Consider the following 25,609-nt stretch of genomic DNA (forward strand, 5'->3'; position numbering starts at 1 on the left):
AATGTATTTGTTTACATTATTTGAATTTTCCCGGGGGTATTTCATTTATTAAAACACAATTCACACATATCAATTGGTAGAACTTTGATATTTTCATGGCCGAAAAATAACAACTACTCTCATTCGAATTTTTGTGGTTTCTTGCCAATTACAACAGTTACTGTCTTTTTATCCGGTCTTTTGAAAGCAATTATAGCTATTTGCAGAAACGTAGACATGGGCACAGTTTAGCTACTGTAAGTTGTATTTTCTGTAAATTTTGACTCTTTATCTCGGTGTGATGATAGTATTTTTCATCTGTTTGACTGCTTTAGATGTTAGAAAAGTGGGGTTTTTCAGAGTCAAGATCTAAAAGCTGGACTCATGAGAGATTCATCCCACTGCAAAATTCTAACCTCTCATACCGTAAATGCAGAGGAATTTTCCTTTTCATAGAAGGAATTTACTATTCCCCCCCCAAAAAAAATTGAAATAAATAGACAATACTTCATTATCCTTCCCTTTAGTGTGGTTTCCTTTTGCAATGTTATCCCTTTTCGGTGCTACATTTCGACAAAACCAAGAAGAATATGGTAAATGAACAAAAAAATTAAAACTAAAAATTCAACTACATGTACATGTTATCAAGGAAAGCTCGTTTTATACAATTGTTAAAACCCTATGGTAGAATCGTATAGTCAACACATCGATATCGTACCATTTATATATAAATTCCTATTAATAACGTCAACTTTGGAAACTTTAGATAACAATTTTAAAGGGTAATGGAAATGGGTGGCAATTCTTTTATATGTTTTAGAGCGCGGCGAAGAGCACGTTTAACGGAGTTATTTGGGAAAAACCCAAATTCACACCTGAGCGACTTTGTGAATCGCGCGGTTTTGGCCCTTGGCACCCACAATGCACTAGTGTGACGTCACTACATGGACCGGCCATTTTGAAAACAAAAGGAAAGAGTGAATTTTCGAGGACGTTTTTAGAGCTGTATTTATATTTCTAGTGACTTTTGTGAACTTTTGTTGTATAGCGATCGTAGTATGTAGTGTATAGTTTGTTTAAAATTAGTTTTTAGAATTTTTTTCAGTGGATTTTTATGACATTTTCGTGTGGACTGATGGATGGAATTAGCCTACACTACTTTCCCTTTGACAGGCCTGCCATTTTGCGAAGATGGACACAGTTTGTGCAACAGTACAGACGAGATTGGAAGGGTCCCTCGAAGACGTCCACGTTGTGCTCCGTTCACGTCGCTGAGGATGCGTACCCTGCCATGTACAAGGATTATGGAGTCGATGGGAGTGACAGTATCCAGAAAGGACCTCAATAAGGATGCCATTCCTACACGGCAGACGAAAGTGGACTCTTGCACCACACCGGCCTTGGCACTTGGGAAACGGCAAGCCCACCCCACGACTCTTCTTACTAGCACCCCGAAGAAGCCTTGGAGGGCTTATCTCAGGAGGGAATCCAAAAAAGTAAGTTAATTCAATCATTTATTTATCCATTTTTTTTTTACAAATAAATATAAGTGCTGAAATCTCCATCATCTCAATACTTGTGCAGCTATTTTGTACATGATGATAGATTCTTTATTTCCCGGTAACTGGAAATTCCAGAAGCCCCCCGTTTTTTGGTGAATACCCATACAGAAGGGTAGAAGCCCCAATAAAGTGGTAGAAGCCCCATAAAATTGAATTATTTGGGGTACGTAAAACCCTAAAGTGATGTTTAAATGAATGATATTGATATCCGTAAATTTTTATAGCCAATTTTACCTCAGAGTCGACAGAAATCGGGCGCCATTTCTTCTTTTCTTCATATACCAGTCTAGTCGAGCCCTCAAACGGGGGTAAACGGATGTTGGAAATCCGTACCCTCAACCGGGGGTACGGCGCATGCGCAGACACTCAAAAAGTGCCGTTTTTCACGGAAAAACGTGTGGTCCACAAAATATGCTCGTGCAAAGTGATGGATTATTTCGTAGCTCTGTATGTACTCAAATTTGATAGATTAAAGATGTTTAAAGAGATTGCAGACCTGTTTACCCATCTCGTTGTTTCTCAGTAATTTTTATGAAATCTGTCCCTGAGATTTGGCATTTGCCAGTAAGATTTAATTTTTCATTGATTTTACAATATTTATGGAGACTGTTTATTTGATTACTAAGTCGCCGGCGTGGCAGAGTGGACTTGATCCTTACATCGAGGGTTCAGATCCCACTTAGGGACATGGAGATTGGTCCTTTAGATGAAACCGTATAAACTGAGGTCCCGTGCTGGCACGAAAAAGATCTTCGCCTGCTCAATGGCCCGAGTAGAGGACAAAATTTGCAGTTCCCCACCGGCAACTGGTGGCGTCTCCATATGCGAGAAATACTCTCGAGAAGGACGTTAAACAACTTACAATCAATCATTCTGATTATTAAAACGAACATCACGAAAACTAACTGCAAAATTCCAAACAAATGTATTTCCGATTTCCGTATTTTCATAACATAAAAACGTGAGACGTATTTTGTACTTAAAATCCGTAAAAAATACGGCGAAATCGTAAGAGTAAACAGGTCTGAGATTGTATTGCGAAAAAGTATATGTTTATTGTAAAAATCGAGACTTTTTCTCTCCCAAAGTTAGTGTATTCTTTGCCTTGACCTCCATGTTTGATACAACTAGATTTTTTATGCATAAGTTAATAAAACGGATGAATAAACAAACAATGTTTTGTTTAAAGTTAAACTACATATAATTCCGTTCCCCGGTATTACAAATTTTGTGTAATGAACATGTTATTTATTATTTTTCGACACTTTCTTCTCTGCCCGTCCGAATTTCCTCTGTCTTATAAACAAACTTTTGTGCTTCAGAAATGAGGTAAATAAAAACGAAAAGTAATTTATTATTTTTTTTAAATTGAAAACAAAGGTGTAGACGAATTATTTTTGCATGTTTGTGATTTTTAAAAAAAATATATATATTTTCAATAAGGAGAGTTATCGTTCTTGAAATTCGTGCGTTGCATTAAGGGAAGGAAAACCCTCGTTTGGGGGTATACCCCCGTTTGAGGGTTCGACTAGACTGTATACCGTACACCACGCCCGATCTAAAATCGCGATCACTGAAGTCATTTCGAGTAAATCATTAGCGTAATCTTGATCAAAAGTGAATAATATAATATATGATTTTTATTTTCAAAAAAAAAATATGAAAGCAAAGTTAAGAATATAAATGAAGTATTAGATATTTACATATTTCCTAAATGAAATAAAATATAAATTATGAACATATTTCATGATCATGGCCTGCTTGAATACTTTTATCCACACTGGTTTGTACCTACCAAAAAGAATTTTATATCAAAAATCATTATGGAAAATATGAAAATATTTGTATAGCTGATGTGTACTGTTACATAAAAACATTGAGATTTAACCTGTTGATAGACATTGTAGTGAAAATACTAATTGATTGTTTTTTTTTTTTTAATGAATTTAACCAGGCAATTAATCAATTAATAAAGTTCTTTTTTTAAATTCCAATCATTTATAATATATAATTAAGTTAAATTAATTAATGAATCAAGTTGTTAATTTATTTAATTTCTAAGGTATTTATTTTGTTTTGTTTTCCTTCTATGTTTATTTAAATTTGAAATTCAGTATTCATGCATTCATTATAGGAATATAAATAACACACTACGAAGGAAATATGGAAATTCTCAGAATGTGATATTTTAGAGATGTAGGGGTTTAATGAATTTGAATAAAAACATTTGGCATGTCAGTGGGATTAGTTTGAACAGAGAGGCAATGGAAATTTTTAGTCGACAGATTCAACTGGCAATGAAATGTAAAATTACATAAAATACCTATGCTTGGAGATGATAAAAGATTTTCAGTTCACTTTCAACCAGTCCATTTTTTTCATATTTAAATTTCAATCAAAACTTATTTTATTTTGTGGTGGTTTTTTTACTTTACTTTTTTTTTTAATTCATATTTGTTTTAATTTAAAGACAATTAAAATGTAAACAACTGATGTAAAATACTTAAAACATCTGATTTTTTTTCTAAGAAAAAAACATAAAAGGTTACTTTTATAAAATATCTATATACCGGTATTTGAACTATATTTTTGAAAATTGATGTTTTTTTTTTAATTTACTATTTCTTTCCAGGTTTCAGTATTTTCATATTTTGGCATTGATTTATTTTTTGTTCTTTTTGTAACATATAAGTAATTATCATTTTTATTTTTAATTATTATCGTTGCTTTGAACCTTTGAATTTCATATTTTTATATCTCTAAATTCATAATTTGCCTAAAATCTCAAAAATAAATTCTGTATTTTCATATTTTGAAATTTATCTTTTTGTTCTCTTTGAAACATAAAAGTAATTATTAATTAATTAATTATCTTTACTATTTTTTATTATTATTGTTGCTTTGAAGTTTTTGGGTATGTTAATATCTCTAAATTCAGAATTTCTTTAAAATCTCCAAAAAAAAAAAAAATCTTAAATTATGGCTCTAGAAAAAGGAGGCCTCCATTTGGCTAGAGATGGTAACATTAGGATAATATAAGGGACTTCTATACTAAGTATACAGGTCCCTGATAATATGAATAATTAATGCACATATTCATATTATCTTAATATCTAACGTCCTTAAATTTTTAAAAATATGTATTACATAATATTTTATATATATCTTGCATAACAAACATATTAAAATTAAAATGAATTATTTTAAACTTTATCTATACGATGATAAACAGCAGCTCGCTTCGAAATTAGATCGGGCGTGGTGTACGGTAAACCCGTAATGGCGCCCGATTTCTGTCGACTCTGAGGTAAAATTGGCTAAAAAAATTTACGGATATCAATAACATTCATTTAAACATCACCTTAGGGTTTTATGTACCCCAAATTAATCAATTTTATGGGGCTTCGACCGCTTTATTGGGGCTTCTACCCTTCTGTATGGGTATTCTCCAAAAAAAGGGGGGCTTCTGGAATTTCCAGTCACCCTTTATTTCCAAATCAAGGTCCTTTCAGGCATCACAATCACAAATATCACAGACAAACTATATGTATACTCTAAATACTATGCATCTGATGTATTTTTTTAACCAAATAAACACATGCTTCAGGGGCGTGCAATTACAAAAATAAGATACTAGCCCGTCGGGCTTGTGGTAGTAACAAAGTTACTAGCCCTAAGGTGTCAGTCACTATCCCATTACCTACCGAAAACAATCCATGTACATGTATAAGTATAACATAAAGGTTAAAAAACTATTTAAGTTGAAATATATAAAACAAATAATGGTTTGCGCTTTGTAATTGTCAGGTACTTCCCCCTATTTATATCGACTATCATTTTAACTGAGACGACTGGCGATAGCAACTCAGAGTTTTCCCTAGGAACCGACTACAGGCCAAATTGACCGCTTCAATTGACAAAAATGCCACTTTGAAATAAAAAATTGTTGTAAGGTCCACAGAGATTCTGTTCATAAACCTCAGCCCCTAGCCTATTACAACTGATCTCTAAACCCTTTTCTTTGAAATAAAGGGATTTCAAACATTGTTTGCTTAATTAATATCACCTATAAACAATATTATTTTAGCAGTTGATCACTCCTTATCTTTTTTATTAAATTCATGACCAAAACATTTATTTGAGAAGATTTGTGCATATCAGTTTGAAAACTGAATTATAGGTAATATTGGAGTTTTAGCAGGCAACAAGAGAGTCCAAGTCCGACACCCTAACTGACGCTGGCCGTGACAGCTGTAATCCCCAGGGGGTTGAAGGCACATTCACAGAGCAGCAGAGATTTGACGATACATCTATGCTCGAATATTATATATGTACTATAACGTAGGGTTATGTCAATGTACTCCAATTCGAAAATGGTAATTTTAATTTCAACAACGTGACCTTAATTTGTGCGAAAAACCATGTGAGCTTAAAAAGTGCGTTGAGCTGTATATGAAAAAAATCTAAAAAAAATTTTATATTTTGCTGAGCGGGCATAAAAAATCGAAGTTTGAGTGAGATGTTGGATCGGTCGATATGTTGGACCGTTTACGTCAGAGCATGGGCGGAGATTATCTCATTTTTATTGGTTAGTATCAGGGACCTATATACTATATAGTATATAGGTCCCTGTTAGTATTCAACAGTGAAGAACCTGATGTTACAACACGGAAGACAGTTAAAACATGTATGAGAATAAATAAATAAAATAAAATGAAAGGTCTAACAAAACATTTATTGGCTAATCTAAGTTCTCGGGCAAAATGCTTTTGTCGACCCTGGAACCAAATTGTCTGCCTTTGGCCTAACGGCCTCAGGCAGACAGCTTGGTTTTTGGGTCCGACAAAACATGTTGCCCTCGAACTCAGTCAATAAATGTATAATGTTTATTATTAAAACTATAAGATCAAAACACTGAAATGAAAGTTAACGCATGAATGCAGACAAAGTATATACAAAGAAAAAAAATTTACACTATTAATAATAATATACCGGTAATTTAAACATACTTACAATAAACTGTTATGAGTAAGTTTGTAGAAGTGGAATCATACGTTTGCCCTGAAGAATTTGATGTTGCTCGACAATAGCAAAATTTTTTGTTGAATTTCCTCTCTGCCCTAAAAGTCATAATGCTGATACTAGTATCACCACTGGAAGTAGAATTTAACGTGGGGTCTTCGTCAGCACAGGTCCAAAACCACGTGAATGAATCCTTATCAGATGTGGATAAATATAAGCTGCATTGAAGCAGAATGTTTTGTCCTTCTGGAACTTGATAAGATGTTAGTGTTGACATTGATGGCCGTCTGCTTGGTATTGCTTTAAAAAACATAAAATGAATCGGTCCAGTATCGATAATTTTAAAGTTCTTATATTCATGTTATTTATTTTTGTTATACCTTTAAAAATTAACTCCTATACAAATCTAAATGAAACAAGCTAATTCAGAGAATTTGTGTCCCCCGCTAAGGGAAAAAGTAAACCATGTGCAGTTCGGTGGAGGGGATCCACTACTGGACTTGAAATTCCCTGATATTCTGATTATTCTCTGAAAATCTCTGATAGACTCTGTACTTTCACTGTAAATCACTGTACTTGCCTCTGTACAACACAGTACATTACAGTACATCACTGTGCAGAATCACTGCATTTTCCAGCACCTCCCTGTATTTCACAGTACATTTCCTCTGTACATCACAGTACTCTACAGTACTTCCTAGTACGCAGTCACTGTTTTACACTGTACGTCACAGATTTTTACTGTACAGATAACTGTACTTCACAGTACATTACTATTATTCCCTGTACACGTAACTGTATATTACTGTACGGCACGGTTTTACCCTGTCCTTTTTTCCCATTGAGTTTTATTTAATAGAAAGTCTTAATTCTAGTAAATGACTGAATTATTAATAATAATTCTGCCAACAAAGTTTTGTTTTATATCTATATTTTCATGCTACCTCTGTGTAAGTATTTTTGAGGTGAAATTTCCAATATCACGTCTGTTAAAAGAAAAAAAAGGCCTAGACAAGATTTTAAGTTAAACGGCTTCTTTTTTTTTTTTTTTTTTTTTTTTTTTAGAAAAATCTTTAATCATTAATCTTTTTCAGATGAATAAATATTTCATTGATATATGTTTCCATGTACAAAGGACCAATATAATATACCTAACATATAATTATTCTCCGGTACCTATATTTTAAAATTTAGTTCTTTGAGTTGACTTAATTATTTGAATCCGCTGAAAATTTTCTGCTTCCTTTCTTTTGTAATTAAAAACCGATAGCTGTCCTAACTCTATTGACTTAAACTTTTTAGATACAATTATGTACGCAGCTATTATGTGGATACATTCAATCATGCATACACGTAGTTAATATGTATTTTCCTCTTCTTTCTATTTTCATGTACTATCTAGACACACAATCACACACTAAAAAACAAAATCAAATGTAACAATTCTTTTCCCTATCTACAAGATAATATGGTTTGTTCCCATCTCGCCTTCACTGTAAAATTTAGCAGTCCCATTTCGCCTTAGTAAGCTATCAGGTGAATTAAGGAGATGAAGATTTAATATATTCAGCATAAAGTATTTTTTGGTATTTCATGTATTATTTCATTCGCAGTATTTATTAATTTTTAATTCATTATTAAATTCAATCAAAAAAATTTATCATTTAAATTTTTACATCAACTTAGTAATAAAATTTACAAATACTAAGGTTCCCATTTAGCCTAGTTAAGAAGTACTTTTTTCTTTTACTGAATAAATTACTAAATGATCGTTTTGCTATATAATCTTAATTAATCTATATAATGTTATAAAATCAATTTAAGCATCGTATGTACAATTGCTGGGGCATTTATAAATTCTGTTATTTTTTCACATGAACTTATCACACATATATCTAAATCCAAATTCTTATAAATCATGATCTCAAGTTAAAAAAAAATTAAGTGAATGTCAAACTGCGCAAATCATAAGTGTAAATAAAATGAATTTTATTTCAAACCGAACTAAGACTTATGTTTGTAAACAAAAAAAAATGCATTCTTTATCATCTTAAGCAATCTTAAATGAATTTAAATTTTTATTGATATGGTATGACTTATTAATAAGATGTTGTTTTTTTTTTACAAGAATTACCTTCACATTTTAAATAGCAATCTTTCACTGATGACATTACAACACTTCCTTTGATTCAAAAACATCCTACTATTAATAGGAAAATTATAAAAGAGTTGAGTTTAGTAAAATAACAAAAATTTCCGTCGAATAAATCGGAAACACAAAACCATAATGTTTACGTCTTTGGAATAACTGAACAATTTAGGAAATATAGCATTGTAGAAAAACCTACAAGAAAGATTAGACTAGAACAGTTTAATAATTCTAACATGTATTTATGAAACATCCAGCTTAAATTCACTTCGACCAATAAATTATAATATTTTAACACATTACTTTTTATTTTTGTTTTCTTTTTAAATATAATTACACTTTATAATTACCTACAACACAAAGAGAGAGAGAGAGAGAGAGAGAGAGAGAGAGAGAGAGAGAAAAGGAGAGAAGATATTTTCGAATCCTCGTGTCACTTCAATCTTGCGTAATATTACATGGTTGTATATACATGTAGCCGGCGAGTGTCCATGGCGGCAGTGACACCTGTCGTCTTACTGTTCGGGGTACTTGCCGGCGCTGCCGAAAGTGTACAATATGCAATGTCCGTTGTGACAGTTTGTAAACACGCGATGCTGCATTTAAAGAAATCTGTAATCTTGTTAACTTGACAAAAATACTCTCGAAAAATTTGGTATGAAATAATTGTTACAGACACTGTTAAGATTACATGCACGTTTCATTCTAACTTTGATTAGCTAAGATAAAAACTACTTTTGACAGAAATTATAAATATTTTGTAGCATCAGAATACAAGTCACTGTTAATGAAAGATGATCAATATGATTGAGATAAAGAAGAAAAAAATTATTTCACACTGATCTATTTTATCTGTAACTCGCGGTTCTATTTTTTATATTCAGTCTGAATACTAGCTTATTGCAATATCGTAGTGCCTTACAAATTTCAACAAGTCCCTAAATATATCTCTGTAAACGAAAAAAAAAATTAATCTATTTTAGTTATTTGTTTTTACGAATCAAACTTCATGCATTCTATCATCAATGAGAACTGTTGATATTTGACATTCCCTCCTTTGACATAATATTTAAAAAAAAAAAGAGAAAATTGGAGAAAAGAAAATCGAATACCAATCAATGACTTTGTCAACAAATTTCATCTATCTTTAATAATGTTGCGCGTAAGTCCCCCCCCCCAAAAAAAAAAAAAACACTCAAGGTTTGCTTGAGTGATTAAATATAAAATTCAACCGTGATCCCTTAAAATAGGTCATGGCACGGTTGAATATAGCAATGCACAGATCTGATGGCACGAAACTGATGGCCCGGGAGCGAGAAAGATCTCTCAATGCTTCACAGTTCAAATAATTGTATTCATCGGCATTAATTTTATAAAACATTAATTTATTATTTTTCTTTTACATGTAAGACCCTTTGAGAACTTTATATTCAATTAAGAAATGCTAAAATTGCCAATAAATTATTACAAATTTACATCTGCACTGTGAAGCCTTGAGGGATCTTTCTCGCTCCCGTGCCATCAATCGTGCCATGAAGGATTTTCAATGCACAAATCTATAGGAAGCAATTAAAGTTACTTATTCTTGTGCAAAAATCAACCAATATTCTGTTGTTGTTGTTTATTTATTTGAATGCTTGATTTTTTTTTTTATTAAAATACTCTATTACACTGCACATTACCCAACAGTGAGGGATCTTTCTCGTTCGCTGATCCTTAGGCCCCGTGTCTTCAGCTCCTCAGTAAATTGATCTTCTCAAACATGTTCAATATATACAATATTTAATTGCTTAGTTTTTGTGGAAAATTAAACCAATATTCTACATTTAGGGTTATGTACTCGCACGCAGGGCCTCTGTCTGTAGCTCCTTAGCATATCTTTATTATCCGCCGTGCGATACCGATTCTCTCAAAAAAATTGAAACATACACATAGAAATTGTTTAGTATTGTGAAATTTTTATCGAATAGTCTGCACTTATGGGTATTGTGATCTGTATTCATGCAGCATGCAGCAGTGAGGTCCCAGATTCCACATGTTCCAGGTCCCGTGTCTTTACGTCGTTTCATTCGACTGTGACATGAACGCATTTTAAACAGGAAAAAAATATACCCAAAAAATCCTTATTAGTAAAGATTAACCGGGCTGACATACTGAAGAAACGGCGTCAATCAACAAAATATGAATGACACATCGATAAAAGTCAAATATTACAATTCATGTTATTACTTCATTCAATATATTTAATATAATCGATTTTTAAGCGCAATTCTGAATGAAATTTTTCTTGGAACTTACTTAAGACGATATTATTTTCATAATGATGCCGAATTTACATCTTATGCCTTAACATACCCCTCCCCCGTTTGAAGGACTTCCTATTATTTGATGTGGACAAACTAAATTAAGACTGCACAGGTATCTTAAGTTTCGAATAAGTTTTGACAAAATACTACTTAATTATGATCCATTATTGTTTATTGATGCATTCTTTATCCTCTTTCTCACTCTTTCTCTCTGTGTTTTATTCTAATGATTTACATGTATCTTACAAATTGCTAAATCGTTCACTTTTTTCTCTCTGCACCCCCCCCCCTCTCTCACTCTATCTCACTAGGTTAATTCAAATTCTTGTTATTTGATTTTGTATGTACATGTACTTTTATTATTTTTTTTTTTTATCAGTTTATGCATTGTGTCTCTGGTACAATATTTATGTACTTCAGTTTTCAATTTAAACGCTTTTTGTATATTTAAAAAGCATGAATTCTTTCTTCTTGATTATAAAACATTGTTGTGATGTATAGAGATTTGTGAAAATTCCTCCTCGATGTGAGTGGTCAGTTAGTTTGTATATTTGTAACTTACATCACTGGTGAGACGCGAGCCCAGAACAAAAGGCAATTAGGGTCTATTGTTAAACTGACCATAGCGAATAACATGCGATATACACGAACCTACCTTGGTTCTACCCGAGCGCGTAAGCATGTGAAGGAAAAGGCGCGGATCAAAGATTTTTAATAGAAAATTTTTATAATAGTTTACTTGTATCCGTATGTTCTCATGAAATTCGACAGAATACCTGGTACAATTAAATAATACAAAATTTGTGGATAAAATATTTATATTATTCAATTAAAAATTTCGACCAACTAAATGTTTTAATCTTGTCCCAAATACCTTGATGGCTTGTCTGAGTTGTCTGAAAGTTGTTCCAAATATTTGAATGCCGAGTACTAATGTAGTATTCTGTATAACGTTATGGAATTGCACATTGAACATAATTACATATTTCTCCAACCATTTTGACCAGTGAAACATGTTTTGAATGCATTTTCTAAAAAAATATGTACGTAATTCGTAAATTATTAGCTTAGCTTAGAGTTCAGGTCATATTATACTGCAGATTTGGCTTGTACAGCAGATCATATTAAATAAATGAACTGATTTTTCAGAGTAAAATAAAAGTTTACTTATTGAAGGTAGATGTCGTAATATATATATCCACTTTTTATTAATGCATATTTATCAGATTTACATTTATTACCACATTTAGATCCCCCTTTCCCCCACTGAACCTGGGTGCATGGGCCAATGTGGACATTTTACTATCAAGAATTCACTAAATCTAATTATTATTTATTTTCAAGAATTAATTTTCTGTTGTTATTCTCAACTCTATTAATGAGAGAAGAACAAAAAAAGTAATCTTACACTAGATCTATAGTTTACATTTTCCGACTCACAATAAACCAAGAAACAAACAAAATTTAATATAGTATTTGCATGCCAGCTTTTTCAAATTAATCTTAGACAATAACAATGTAGTATTTTACTCTCCATATGGTCATGGAGTCGACATAACATATGATCAACGAATACAATGTATAGCATTTACAGAGGATAGTAAATATGCATTAATAAATATTATTAATTTTGAATTAAATAATATTTCTTTTAAGAGGCAATATCCCTCTGCTCCAAATTTCACGACTTATTTTTTAAAAATCCAGACATTGATTTTCAGCAACAACTATAGCATTAAATTCAAATGGAAAATAGTTTGAAGTATGAAGCGTTGCTTACTTTTTCAGAAATGAATAATATGTCAAATCATGATGTGAAGAAAATTTGATATGGTAAATAGAAAGATCAATTATTTTTTATCTCACAATTAAATTAGAAATATGAGGTATATATAAAAATAATATTTACTCTCATACCTATCTAATTTCCATTAGAAAACATAAATCACAATTACAAATTGTTTTCTGTGCATGTAAAATAACACGCATCCATAAACAAGAGTTATCGTTCCATTATCGCCCTTGAAAATAATTTTTTATGAAACAAAATATTAATTAAATGTTTATAAACAATACTGCATCTGAAATTTCTGTACAATAAAAAGAATTATACTTTAAGAGATAGAGATTTCTCAATTTACACTGTTTAAAGGAACTGAGTATAAATGTTTTAAGTAAATTATTATAAATAATTAATGTACATACTAGCAATAGAAACTATAAATTAAGATTTGTACCATAGAATAAATTTGAATGAGTTGACTTTACAATGGTTCCTATGAATGAAACTTGTAAATTCTGACATGACAATTCACAGAATTTCATGACAAAATGTCAGAAGAAAGTTATCTATCTTATCAGAAGAGTTATCTCTCTTATCAGAGGGATATTCCACCTTAAATTAAATATTAAATAAAAGAGAATATATTCTTAATTTTAATTTATCGGTCAATTCAAAATTTTAAGACTAGAGAAATCATAATTATTCAATATTTTTATGATATTACGTGTAATCAATAGGATTTGAATATTTTTTTTTTACGTTTTATACATGGTATTAGACATTGTATACTAAGTGTACTTATCAGCACAAAATTATCACTCTCAAAATAAATATTTTATTTACTAAGTCTAAAATACCAACGACGTAATCTAAACAATTAGTGAAGTTAAAAAAATCTGTAAAATTTAGGAACTGCAAAAGTTAAATAGTCTAAACATCCAAAGTATGGTTCAGTGAGGTACAGTGCCAAACTGGGATGCGTACATTGAACTTCAGTGATGTACAGTGCCAGTCTGGAATGCGTACAGTGATCAACAGTAGTGTACTGTGCAGTACAGAGACTGAGTACTGTACGCGTCTGTGATGTACAGTACTGTACTGTGGAGGCGTACAATGACAGACAGTGGTGTACTGGGCTGTACAGTGGGGACGTACAGTAAAGTACAGGGATGTACAAAAAATAACAGTGAGTTTGTACTGTGATTTACTGGGGAAGAAAGTAGGTACAGGGATTTTGTACAGTGGGTGTGCAGTGCTTATACAGAGAAAAGCAGAACTTTAACAGTGGGTAACAGTGTTTATCAGAGATTTTTCAGAATATCAGGGAATTTTGAGTTCAGTAGTGAAGGGGGTGGGGGTCGGATCCCTATGACTGAATTTGTAGAATTATTAAATGTATACATGTATACTGAAACAAATAAAATATGCCAATATGGATATAAAGATTTGATTGCTTATTCTTTATTATGTGTATAGAAGATTCTTTTTATTATGGAATATTTATCACACTGTAATGATGTAATGAAGCTAGACCTCATAATTTTTTTTTTATTTCACATGCTTCAATACTATCATTTAGTAAAAAAAAAGTATTTCGGAAAAAAAAAGAAAAAGGAACATCCGAGAATCGAACCCGCGAACTCTCACACAAGAGGCGAGAGACATACCACTAAACCACGGAACCGCTTTCGATTATCGAAGATTATATGCAAATATGAAGTCACATGCATGTATATATTTACGTTCTATATTATCATACACAATGCATGGTGTCTAATTTAGTCTTTATTAAACAGTTCGAATAGATGTAATAAGAATTTAAAGTCCGCGGAGAACCTGTTTTATACGTTTTAAGTCTTATAACTCATCTAATGCCCCTGTGGTAGAAATAGCGACATGAAATACAATAAATACTAATAAAAACAAACGGGGCGGGACACTTTGAGAGGGATGAGAGAGGTCCAAGGGAGATTTGGTATGAAATTACATTGCAAAAGCTCAAAATCTTCTTGAAATATCGCCCGGAAACGACAGTGTTACACAAAGACAGAATGTATAAATTTACGACCTTGAACTTTGACCTTTTGACCTCAAAATCGACAGGGGTCTTTCTTAGGCCACAGGGAGTTGTTAATTAAAATTTCATTGCAAAAGCTCAAAGGGTTCTCGAGATATCGCGCGGAAACGAAAGTGTTATGACAGACAGAATTTGCGAATTAATGACTTTGACCTTTTGACCTCAAAATCAATAGGGTTCTTCTTTAGTTCTTAGGGAGTTGCTATGCAAAATTTCATTGCGAAAGCTCAAAGGGTTCTCGAGATATCGTGTGGAAAAGAAAGCGTTACAGACAGACAGAAAGACTGACGGACGGACAGACCCAAATTAATATCCCCCACTTTTCAAGCGGCTTACAAAAAGCCTAGCATTTCTAGTGTACCAGAGGTTCCTGAGAAGATTTTTAAATCACCCCACCCTATTTCTGTCTTGTTTATTTACCCTTGGAAGGGGACTTGGTCCTTCATTTTGACTATTATTTAAATTTCCCCCCTTTTCCAAGAATGCTTTGTACAAAGTTTGGTTAAAATTAGCCCAGCAGTTCTTAACAAAAGGTTAAAAAATGTGAAAATTTACAGACGGACGGACGGACAACGGGTGATCAGAAAAGCTCACTTGTGCTTTCAGCTCAGGTGAGCTAAAATGAAAACTATATTTAGACTAAGTAGGGCTACAGCATGACATTCGCCAATCATTATCTCTTAGATAAGGTAAGGAAACTATATTTTCTATTTTCCGCGGAAATAATTGTCATTAATTCTGAAAAAAGTTATCCAATGAAATTGGAGCATGTGCGGATCTGGGGGGGGGGGGGGGGGTCAGGACCCCCTGTTATTTGCAAGGTTATAAAATTATTATACTAAGGCAAGAAAAAGTAACCTTGAACCCCATCGGAAAACACTGACCCTCCTGGTAAACGCGAATTTGTGAATTGGTATGAAAACTCAAAGGTTTGAAGCATCAGAAGTCATCGACTAACCCCCCCCCCCCCCCCCCGAAATAGATTTATGATATGCTTCCTGGGCTAGTCGGCAAGTATATATTTGCATTTTTCTTTTGTGAGAATAGGAAAGACTGAAATAACTTCCTTGAAATACATGGGGCATACTAAATCAGCGATGTGCAAAATATGAAAATACAAAAAAAATGAAAAAAAATTACATTTCACCTCAATAATCTTCTTCCCCTTAAAATAAGTACTTTTAAATAATATTTTCATGTGAAATGCTATAGTAACATAAATGTACATTAATTAGTCATGATATTATACCTGTCAGACATTTTGAAAAAAAGATTAATTAACTTCAAATCTTTGTCCAAGTCACATTAAATGGTCTGAGAGATTAAAATACTTTTTGTTATATTTTACAAATTATGATAGTTTCAGAGTGAGACAGATCTTCAATCATTGAAAATTTCAATAATTTTTAAATGAAACGAATATGAAAAAAATCCCTCTTTAGTACACATAAAAACTGACATTTAATTTATGAAATAAAAATTTGACCTTAAAAGCCTCACCTGAAATTGTAACAAATAACAAAACGAAAGACATCAACGAAACCATCCTTAGTTAAAGTTTGACAATACAAAAATAAATACGGAAGAATTTTTCAGGAATTATTTCGTTTTGAATAACTTCCGACTTCTGTCTGAAATTACAAGTTAATATCAACACATACATGTACATATATTAAATACCTTTCTTCCTTATTCGCTGAAACTAAAGAATATTTAATTAAGTGATTGAATTATTAAGGTTTTACATTAGTCAATGAAAGAAAAAGTGAGCAAGCTCACATACCCCACGCTCCCCCACAACTAAAAGTGCCGAAAATCCCGAAAAAAAGAAAGAATGGGAATTTCCTGATGCACATCTACATATTAAATGTCTGCAAAATTTCACAATATTCTGTGCAGTTGTTTATGAGGTGCTGCGCTGACAAACTGTTCATCTCTATATTCAACGTATGGCCAAAAATCTAAGTTGAAAAGTGCCGAAATTCCCGGAAAAAAATAAAGGAATCACAATTTCCTGATACTATGCACATCTACATATTGTGTCCTAAATATCTACAAAGTTTGACCAAATTCTGTGCAGCGGTTTATGAGGAGCTGCGCTGACAAAAAACAAAAAAAAAAACAAAACAGGACTGACGGACGGGTCAAAAGCATTATACTTCACGCAACTTGTTGCGTGGGGTATAACTATCATAAAGACCTAGTACGGTCATTGATTAAAAAGATTCCGTTATGAAAATAAAATTGTTGAAAACAGCAAAAGGTTTTATGGTTTATTACTGAAATGGATTTAAAAATAGGCATATATGTACATGTATGTATAGATAGTTTTTCATAGGCTAGAATTTAGCAAGAGTTATCTTCCATTGACCGCTATATTGGAGGTCCATATCCATGCATATCCATTTATGACAAACTTACGTATTGCTCATAATAATGTTTGTAGTTTACTACCAAAAGTTGATGTTATATCAGCTGAGTTAACTGATTTCGATATTATTGCTCTTACTGAAACCCACTTGGATATTTCGATCAGGGACGATGATATTTTGCTTAACGGATATCATCAACCTATTCGAAAAGACAGAAATCGTTTTGGAGGAGGCGTTGCTCTTTATGTATCAAAAAACATACATTATTTTAGAAAGAAATGATCTTGATTTCATACATATGGAGATTCTTTGATCAGAAGTTTTTGTTATTAATAATAAAGTAGTTGTTGGTGTCATTTATAGGCCGCCAGTTCTAGGGCAGAATATTGGGATCATTTCCTAGTCAACATGCAACAAGTCCTTGATTTGAATATTCCTACCATACTATTAGGTGATTTCAATGTTAACATGTTGTCTGACCAAAGTAAACAATTTAAACTAATGTTACAAAGGCTTAACTTAACAAACCTTATAAACGATGCTACTAACTTTACAACCAAATCAGGAACATGTGACCAATAATACAAGCTTAATTGCAAATTATGATACAACAGCACCTCTCTGTAGCTCTCATTGTGTGACAAGTGTAGAAGTAAAATTCACTATTTAAAAACAGTATGCTTATAAAAGAGAAGTGAGAAATTATGAAAATGCAAATTATCGTCAAATAAATGAGGAATTATTACTAGTTGACTGGGATAATACAGTATTCAATTCTGGAAATATTAATGAAATATATTCTAACTTTGTCTGTACTTTAAATAAGTGTATTGATAAACATATTCGTAAGAAAACAATTACCATCAGACCAAGGGATAAAGTTTTTATGAATAATACAATACGCAAACTAATGAGAAAACTAAATAGAACTCACTATAAAGCAAAACATACGGACAATCCTCTGCATTGGCAGTCATACAGAGAACTTAGAAATACAGTCATTGATGAAATTCGAAAATCCCGAGATAGCTAAAATAAAAAAAATGTCTTCAATGATTGATAAATCAATTCCTCCTGGGAAATGGTGGAAAATTGTTAAATCAACATCAAAACAAAATTATGAACCGTTACCACCATTAAAATCAAATGGCAAACTTATTTTCCATCCAGCTGGAAAAGCTACAGTTAAATTTCCCTTTGCCCAAGTTTCCTCCATTACTAATGAATCAGATATTCCTCTTCATGTAACTGGTCCGCCACAACAAACTAATAACATTTTTCCCGAAATGCTTATCACCGAGGCTGAAATTTATGATCAGTTAACTATCATTGATAAAAGTAAACCACCTGGTCCTGATGGCATATCTCCAAGAGTACTAAAAGAAATATCAACTTCAATTAAAAAGCCTCTGACAACTCTTTTTAATATGTCATTAAGGGGAAAAAACTACCAGACATCTGGAAGCTCTCGCAAATAACACCAGTCTTCAAAAATAAAGGGAGTGCTCAAGAAGTGTCTAATTATAGACCAATATCTCTAACAAGTGTCTTGTGTAAATTGATGGAAAAAATTCTGTTTAAACATTTATATAACTTTATGAAGGACAATAATATATTATACAAATATCAGTCTGGCTTTCAACCTGGAGATTTAACTGTTAATCAACTGGTAGAAATATTTAATACTATCATTTCGAATCTTGACAAAGGAAAAGATGAAAGATTTATTTTTTGTGATATCAAAGGCATTTGATAGAGTATGGCATAAAGGCCTTTTAACAAAATTAACAATTTATGGTATAAATGGCAATGTACTAGGTTGGATTGAGAATTATTTGTCTGATAGACAACAAAAAGTTGTAATAGATGGTTTTACATCAAACTCTGAAACAGTAAATGCTAGAGTTCCTCAGGGTTCTGTCCTAGGACCATTCCCATTTCTTTTATATATTAATGATATTTGTGATGATCTAGTTAACAATATAAGACTTTTTGCTGATGAACTTCTTTATATGCTATCGTAGACAAAGAAAATATTACACAATCTCTTACTGATCTAGAACATATTGATAAATGGTCAAAGAAATGGCTAGTAGATTTTAATCCGAACAAAACTGTAAATTTAAATTTTAGTAGAAAAAATATTGTATATTCTCCTGTTAAATTTGGTGAATATGGCCCACACATTATTCAAAATGATTCCCATACCCATTTAGGTTTACATTTCCAAAGAGATGCTATGTGGACATCACACATACAGATAATACACGAAAAAGCTTCAAAAAGATTAAACATTCTTAGAATGCTCAAATACCAGGTTTCACCTAAAACACTCATTAAAATATATTTTGCTTTTGTTCGACCTGTGTTAGAGTATTCTGATGTAGTTTGGGACAATTGTTCTGAAAAAAGATTCTAAACTCTTAGAAGATATACTGTACAAGTTGAAGCAGACAGAATCATCACTGGATTAAGGTGTAACTCTTCTCGTACAAAATTGTACGATGAACTTGGATGGGATCTCCTAAAGACAAGGAGAAAAATTCATAAGTTAATATTGTTTTATAAAATTATTAATGGTTATTCTCCCCAGTATCTGTATGATCTGATTGAACCTTATCGCCCATCAAGTCAATCGTATAATCTCAGAACTAATGATGTTCAATCTAAAATTCCTAACATTAGAACAACATCTTATATGGATTGTTTTCCTCCCTCTACAGTCAAACAATGGAATACCTTGCCAGATCATATTAAAAATGCCCAGGAATATGTTCATTCAAAAGTCTTTTAAAATCTTATTTCTGTAGGAAAAGTATTGAACTTTTTAATTTTGGCATGAGAAAATATAACATAATACATTGCCAGTTTAGGAATAATGCTAGTAATCTGAAAGCAGATTTATATAATCAACATTTAGCAGAAAATCCAATGTGTGAACATTGTACTGATTGTATTGAAAATGCCTATCATTACTTTATTGTTTGTCCAAAATATACAATTCCAAGAGGTGTACTTTTTCAACCAACACATGATATTATAAACTGTGACAATATTCCTGAATGTTATTTTTTTTTAAATGGTAGTTCTAACCATGGACTTGACATTAATATACAAATATTTGAAGCTGTACATACATTTATAGCAGCAACAAAACGTTTTATATAAAACACTGTCATATACATATATATAGATAAAATTTTTAATTATTAGAAATACTCCCAAAACCGGTACTACTTTGTATTTTGTTTTTCCCCCGGTAATTTGCCCTTTTTGTTATTTTTTTCATTCTATTTTTCTCTTTTGTACAATTTTTCTTTATATGACTTTTTCTGTATTTTTTTCTCTATATTACTTGGTTCATTTTTGTTTGTGTTTCTTTTCTCTTCTTTTTTTACATTCTTTTATTATTACTATTTGTTTTGTAACTTGACCTAAATGTAGGGAGAGGGCTAAAATAGGCTGCGCCTGCTGCCCAATCCTATTCACGATGACATCAGTGAATAAAATATTGTTTAAATTAAATATTGGAGGTCCAAATGCTCATATTCTTTCATCGTTCATGATCAACTAATTTTAACTTTTTATATTTACCAATCTGGGGGTAAGAACCATTGTTTTCGGAAGTTTGTACATTTTTTTGAATCCTCCTTTATTAAAAAAGAATCAGTGAGATTTTCCCCGAAATATTTCTGCTACAAACTCTTAAGTTTGATAAGACAAAGAGGAAAAAACAACAAGTTGACATCCAATATGGCGGCCAACAGGAAATAACTTTTGCAAAATTTAGGCCTACCGAAAACTAGACTGGCTTAGACATTGCCTAGCAATATCCTCACAATAAATTGTGGTAGGACAGCGACGAAGAAACACGCCATCAGGAGCGCAGGAAATGAAGTGTCAGATAACATCGAGGACAATCAATGAAATCACCATCAGATGGACTATTCTTGATAGAATGAATGTGATGACAGTTTCCTGTTGTTGAATATATAATTATTATGGTGGCATATTTCTGCCCCCTATATACATGCAAGTTAAATTATGTTAGCATGCAACATAATTATTTAGACATGTATGCAACATATTTATGTCAACATGCAAGTTAATTATGTTGACATGCAAGTTACCAATCTAATAAGAAAACATAATTTAAATATTGGTTAAATTACTTACTAACGCCCATATCTGACATTTTAGATGCAAGATGCAACATAACTATGTAGACATGCGACTTATTTATGTTAACATGCAAGATAATTATGTCAACATGCAACTTATTTATGTCAACATGCAAGATAATTATGTTAACAAGCAAGATATGTAAGTTGATATGCAACTTATTATCTTGCATGTTAACATAATTAACTTACATGTTCACATAAATAAGTGGCATGTCTACATAATTAACTTGCATATCTACATAATTATCTCGCATGTTAACATAAGTAAACTGCATCTTGTCACAGTTATGTTGCATCTTGCATCTACGATGTCAGATACGGGCTTACCTACGTGATTCTAACCATATTAAAATCAGATTCTTATACAAAATTTATAACTTGCATGTCAACATAATTACCTTGCATGTTGACATAATTTTCATGCATGTTAACATAATTCATCTTGCATGTAGGGGGCAGAATATGCCACCGTATTATATGGTGTATAATTATACTAAAAGAATAGTAATCAATTTTCGAGAAACAATTTCAGTTTTAAAATTGTACTTTAAGCCTTAATTGATTTATCAAACAGTTTCAAAAACTGCAGTACATTTCACACATTTCTCGACTTCTTTCTCAAGAAAAGTCATTCAATCATTCAACATAACTGCATTTCAAAGCAAAAGTTACAATAAAGCAAAACAACTTGATCTCCTTTAAATTTGAAATATGAAGAGTTAAAAATTACTTGAGACATATACTGTTTATATTGCCATGCAGTGTTGAAAGAGCAGTCTTCTGAAAAAATAGACACTCATATTGTAATCATGTATAATTATAAAAAATTGATAATTTCCTAATGAAATATCTTTGATAATTTTTAAAATTATTGCTGTTAAGGTGTTTGGCTTCTGACATTAAAAATAATTGAAAATGATTTTTTTCTTTTTTAATTGTAAGAATAAACATAATAAATTATTTTAAGCCAGAAAAATACATATGAATATGATTTAATTTTCAAGCTATAGGCGTTCCTGACAAAGGGAGGTAATTCTCTCATTTTAGTAAAGAAAAAGACCAAATTTGTGTCCAACATATTTAATATTTATTTTAAACTAAGAAATGTTTTCAAATCATTCCAACCTTTGGCTATCTTTTAAAAGTAGTCATAGGGAATATAAATATTGATAAAATAATAATGATAATTGATAGAAGATAAAATTTAATTCTTATCAAAAAGCACACACCCTCATACAAAAAAATGCCTTTTTTTCCTTTCACAGGGCTTATAAAATGAGCTTGGAAAATAAATTAGAAATAATTAACAAGTATTTTTTTTTCTATATATTTGTTACTTAGATGAAGTGCTTTCAAATGGTGTAAAAAATTGTATATCAATATGAGTTACTTTTAAAGATATTTTAACTTGAATTTCCTCTGACCCATTTTTCTCAAATTTTGACCAGAGGAAATTCGGATTGATTCTGTTTGCCTCTTCCATGATTTTGGGGGATTTTCTATTTGCCTAAATGAATAAGTGTATTGAAACTCAATCTTTTTCTTTAAAAGAAAAGGGACATTTCATTTTTTTTGGGGACTATTTAAGACTTAGGGGAAAGAGGGGAGGGTGGGGGGGGGGGGGTTAATATCTATTTTCATGCCCACTCACATTACCTGAGGATAATTCTTTAATAGTTTGACTAATCATGGCTTTGCCTGTTCTGAGTTGAGAGAATTTTACAGACATTTCAAATATTTTTCTATGCATACTTTGCTCCACTTGTGGCCCATCCTTCCCCCAGGAATTATTGAATATAGGGTATGTAATGAAGCTAAATTTCACGTAAATGTCATCTTTTCTTCAGTGGTTCTTCAGAAGATTTTTGAATAATGCCACCAAAATTCTTAATTACCCCCCACTTCAAGAGGGCGAGACACTTCCTATGAACAAAGTTAAATCCCCTTAATTGAAATTGGGCCAGTTGGTCTTTCAAAGAAATAAAATATATCAAACTTTACACACCCCAGACAAAAGACCGATTGCCAGACAATCTTTGATCAGAAAAGCTCACTCGGGCTTCCGTGTCAGGTGAGCTAAAAACCACCACATAGTAATCATTTCACTATAAACGTTTCACAGCAAAATTCCAGTTATTGAAAATGAAGGGAATAAAAAAAAGACTAAATGAATATTTTGAACTACTAGTTGTACCAATAACAGCTAGTTTAATTTGCGTCATGCAATGTAAATCTCTCTTGATTTCATTGTATCAAACAAAATGTCCTTTATTCAAGATGAAAAATGATCAACTATTTAACTTTATTCAGATCCATGTTCCTTGTGATAGAGATCTATCAAATTGTTACCTTTACAAGTAACATACAACATTTTTATATACTGTAAACATTAGATTTTTTGTGCCTTTGACAGAAAACTGCTGTTGCTATATCAAGAACATCGCCAACTTTATGACCTGCGTATTTATAAGTACACAATAAAAATTTTGCTAGAAATCAAACCTAGCCCGATTGTTGAAAAATAGATTACTGCCAAGTATAGGTCATACACAATATTAAACATTTACAGAATGTCCTTTCATATTCATTTGTGCATGTTTCAATTTAATATGCACATAGTCTTCTTCAATAAATATCAATGAACACCTTTTAATTTTTCATGTATGCTCAAAATATGGGTAATGAAAATAAATTGTTGTCAATTTCTAAATAAGGATTTATTTTGAATGGAAAGAAAATGTTTTGTTCAACTACAAACTACCTATAACAATAAACATTGAAAAAAACAATAGTACATGGCATAATTATACCCCTGCTCTGAAGCACAGGGTTTATACTGTTTTTCTTTCTACACTTGTGTGCCTTTCTGTCAGTAACAAATTTTTGTCCAATTTTTCTCAGCAATCACTCATCATGCTCAATTGCTCATCACAGATGCTTTAAGTTTTAGCACACTCTTTCTTTAGCCATGCCGTATGTTGGAATTGGTTTTAGACGAATCTGATGTCAACTTCCTGATTATCTGTGCATCTGTCTGTAGGCCTACCACAAATAGTAAATTTTTGTCACAGTTTTCTCCAAAACTACTCATCACATTTGGAATTGGTTTTAGACGAATCTGATGTCAAATTCCTGATTATCTGTGCATCTGTCTGTACCACAAATAGTAAATTTTTGTCACAGTTTTCTCCACAACTACTCATCACAGTTGGAATTGGTTTTAGACGAATCTGATGTCAAATTCCTGTTTATCTGTGCATCTGTCTGTACCACAAATACTAAATTTTTGTCACAGTTTTCTCCACAACTACTCATCACAGTTGGAATTGGTTTTAGACGAATCTGATGTCAACTTCCTGTTTATCTGTGCATCTGTCTGTACCACAAATAACAAATTTTTGTCACAGTTTTCTCCACAACTACTCATCACAGTTGGAATTGGTTTTAGACGAAGCTGATGTCAACTTCCTGTTTATCTGTGCATCTGTCTGTACCACAAATAATAAATTTTTGTCACAGTTTTCTCCACAACTACTCATCACAGATGCTTGAAATTTTTAGCTCTACTGGTCAGAGACCAGAAGAGCTTATGCGATAGTAATGCGTCCGTCGTCCGTCCGTCTGTCTGTCTGTCTGTCTGTCTGTCTGTCCGTCTGTAAACAATTTTTCAAAATGCTACTCCTCGTACAGTTTTGGTCTGATTTCAATATAACTTGGCACACAAGTAGAGTACACTAAGATACATAATTCTGTGTATCGGTTTTTGATCACAATGAACGGTGTTGCCATGGTTACTAAAAATAGAATTTTCTGTGAAATTCTTTCAAAATGCTACTCCTTCTACAGTTTTGGTCTGATTTCAATATAACTTGGCACACAAGTAGACTGCAGTAAGATACATAATTCTGTTTATCGGTTTTTGATTTCCATGAACGGTGTTAGCGTGGTTACTAAAAATAGAAATTTCTGTGAAATTCTTTCAAAATGCTACTCCTCGTACAGTTTTGGTCTGATTTCAATATAACATGGCACACAAGTAGACTACACTAAGATACATAATTCTGTGTATTGGTTTTTTATTTCGATGAATGGTGTTGACGTGGTTACTAAAAATAGAAATTTCTGTGAAATTCTTTCAAAATGCTACTCCTCCTACAGTTTTGGTCTGATTTCAA

General features: G+C 32.0%; 1 protein-coding gene across 1 annotated transcript in view; it reads right to left on the reverse strand.

Annotated features, from left to right (window-relative positions):
- Positions 1 to 16,424, reverse strand: part of LOC134277066 (vascular cell adhesion protein 1-like) — a 65,677-nt gene extending 49,253 nt beyond the window's left edge. Inside the window, exons 1-2 of the mRNA XM_062759330.1 lie at positions 16,379 to 16,424; positions 6,555 to 6,863 (exon numbers count right to left, since the gene is read on the reverse strand). Of these exons, the coding sequence (XP_062615314.1) occupies positions 6,555 to 6,863; positions 16,379 to 16,424 (355 nt within the window). The remainder of the gene's footprint in view (positions 1 to 6,554; positions 6,864 to 16,378) is intronic.
- Between the last annotated feature and the right edge of the window lie 9,185 nt (positions 16,425 to 25,609).

The sequence above is a fragment of the Saccostrea cucullata genome, unplaced genomic scaffold, assembly GCF_032062105.1.
Source record: "Saccostrea cucullata isolate Sc308-1 unplaced genomic scaffold, CSIRO_AGI_Scuc_v1 ctg1380, whole genome shotgun sequence".
NCBI lineage: Eukaryota > Metazoa > Mollusca > Bivalvia > Ostreida > Ostreidae > Saccostrea > Saccostrea cuccullata.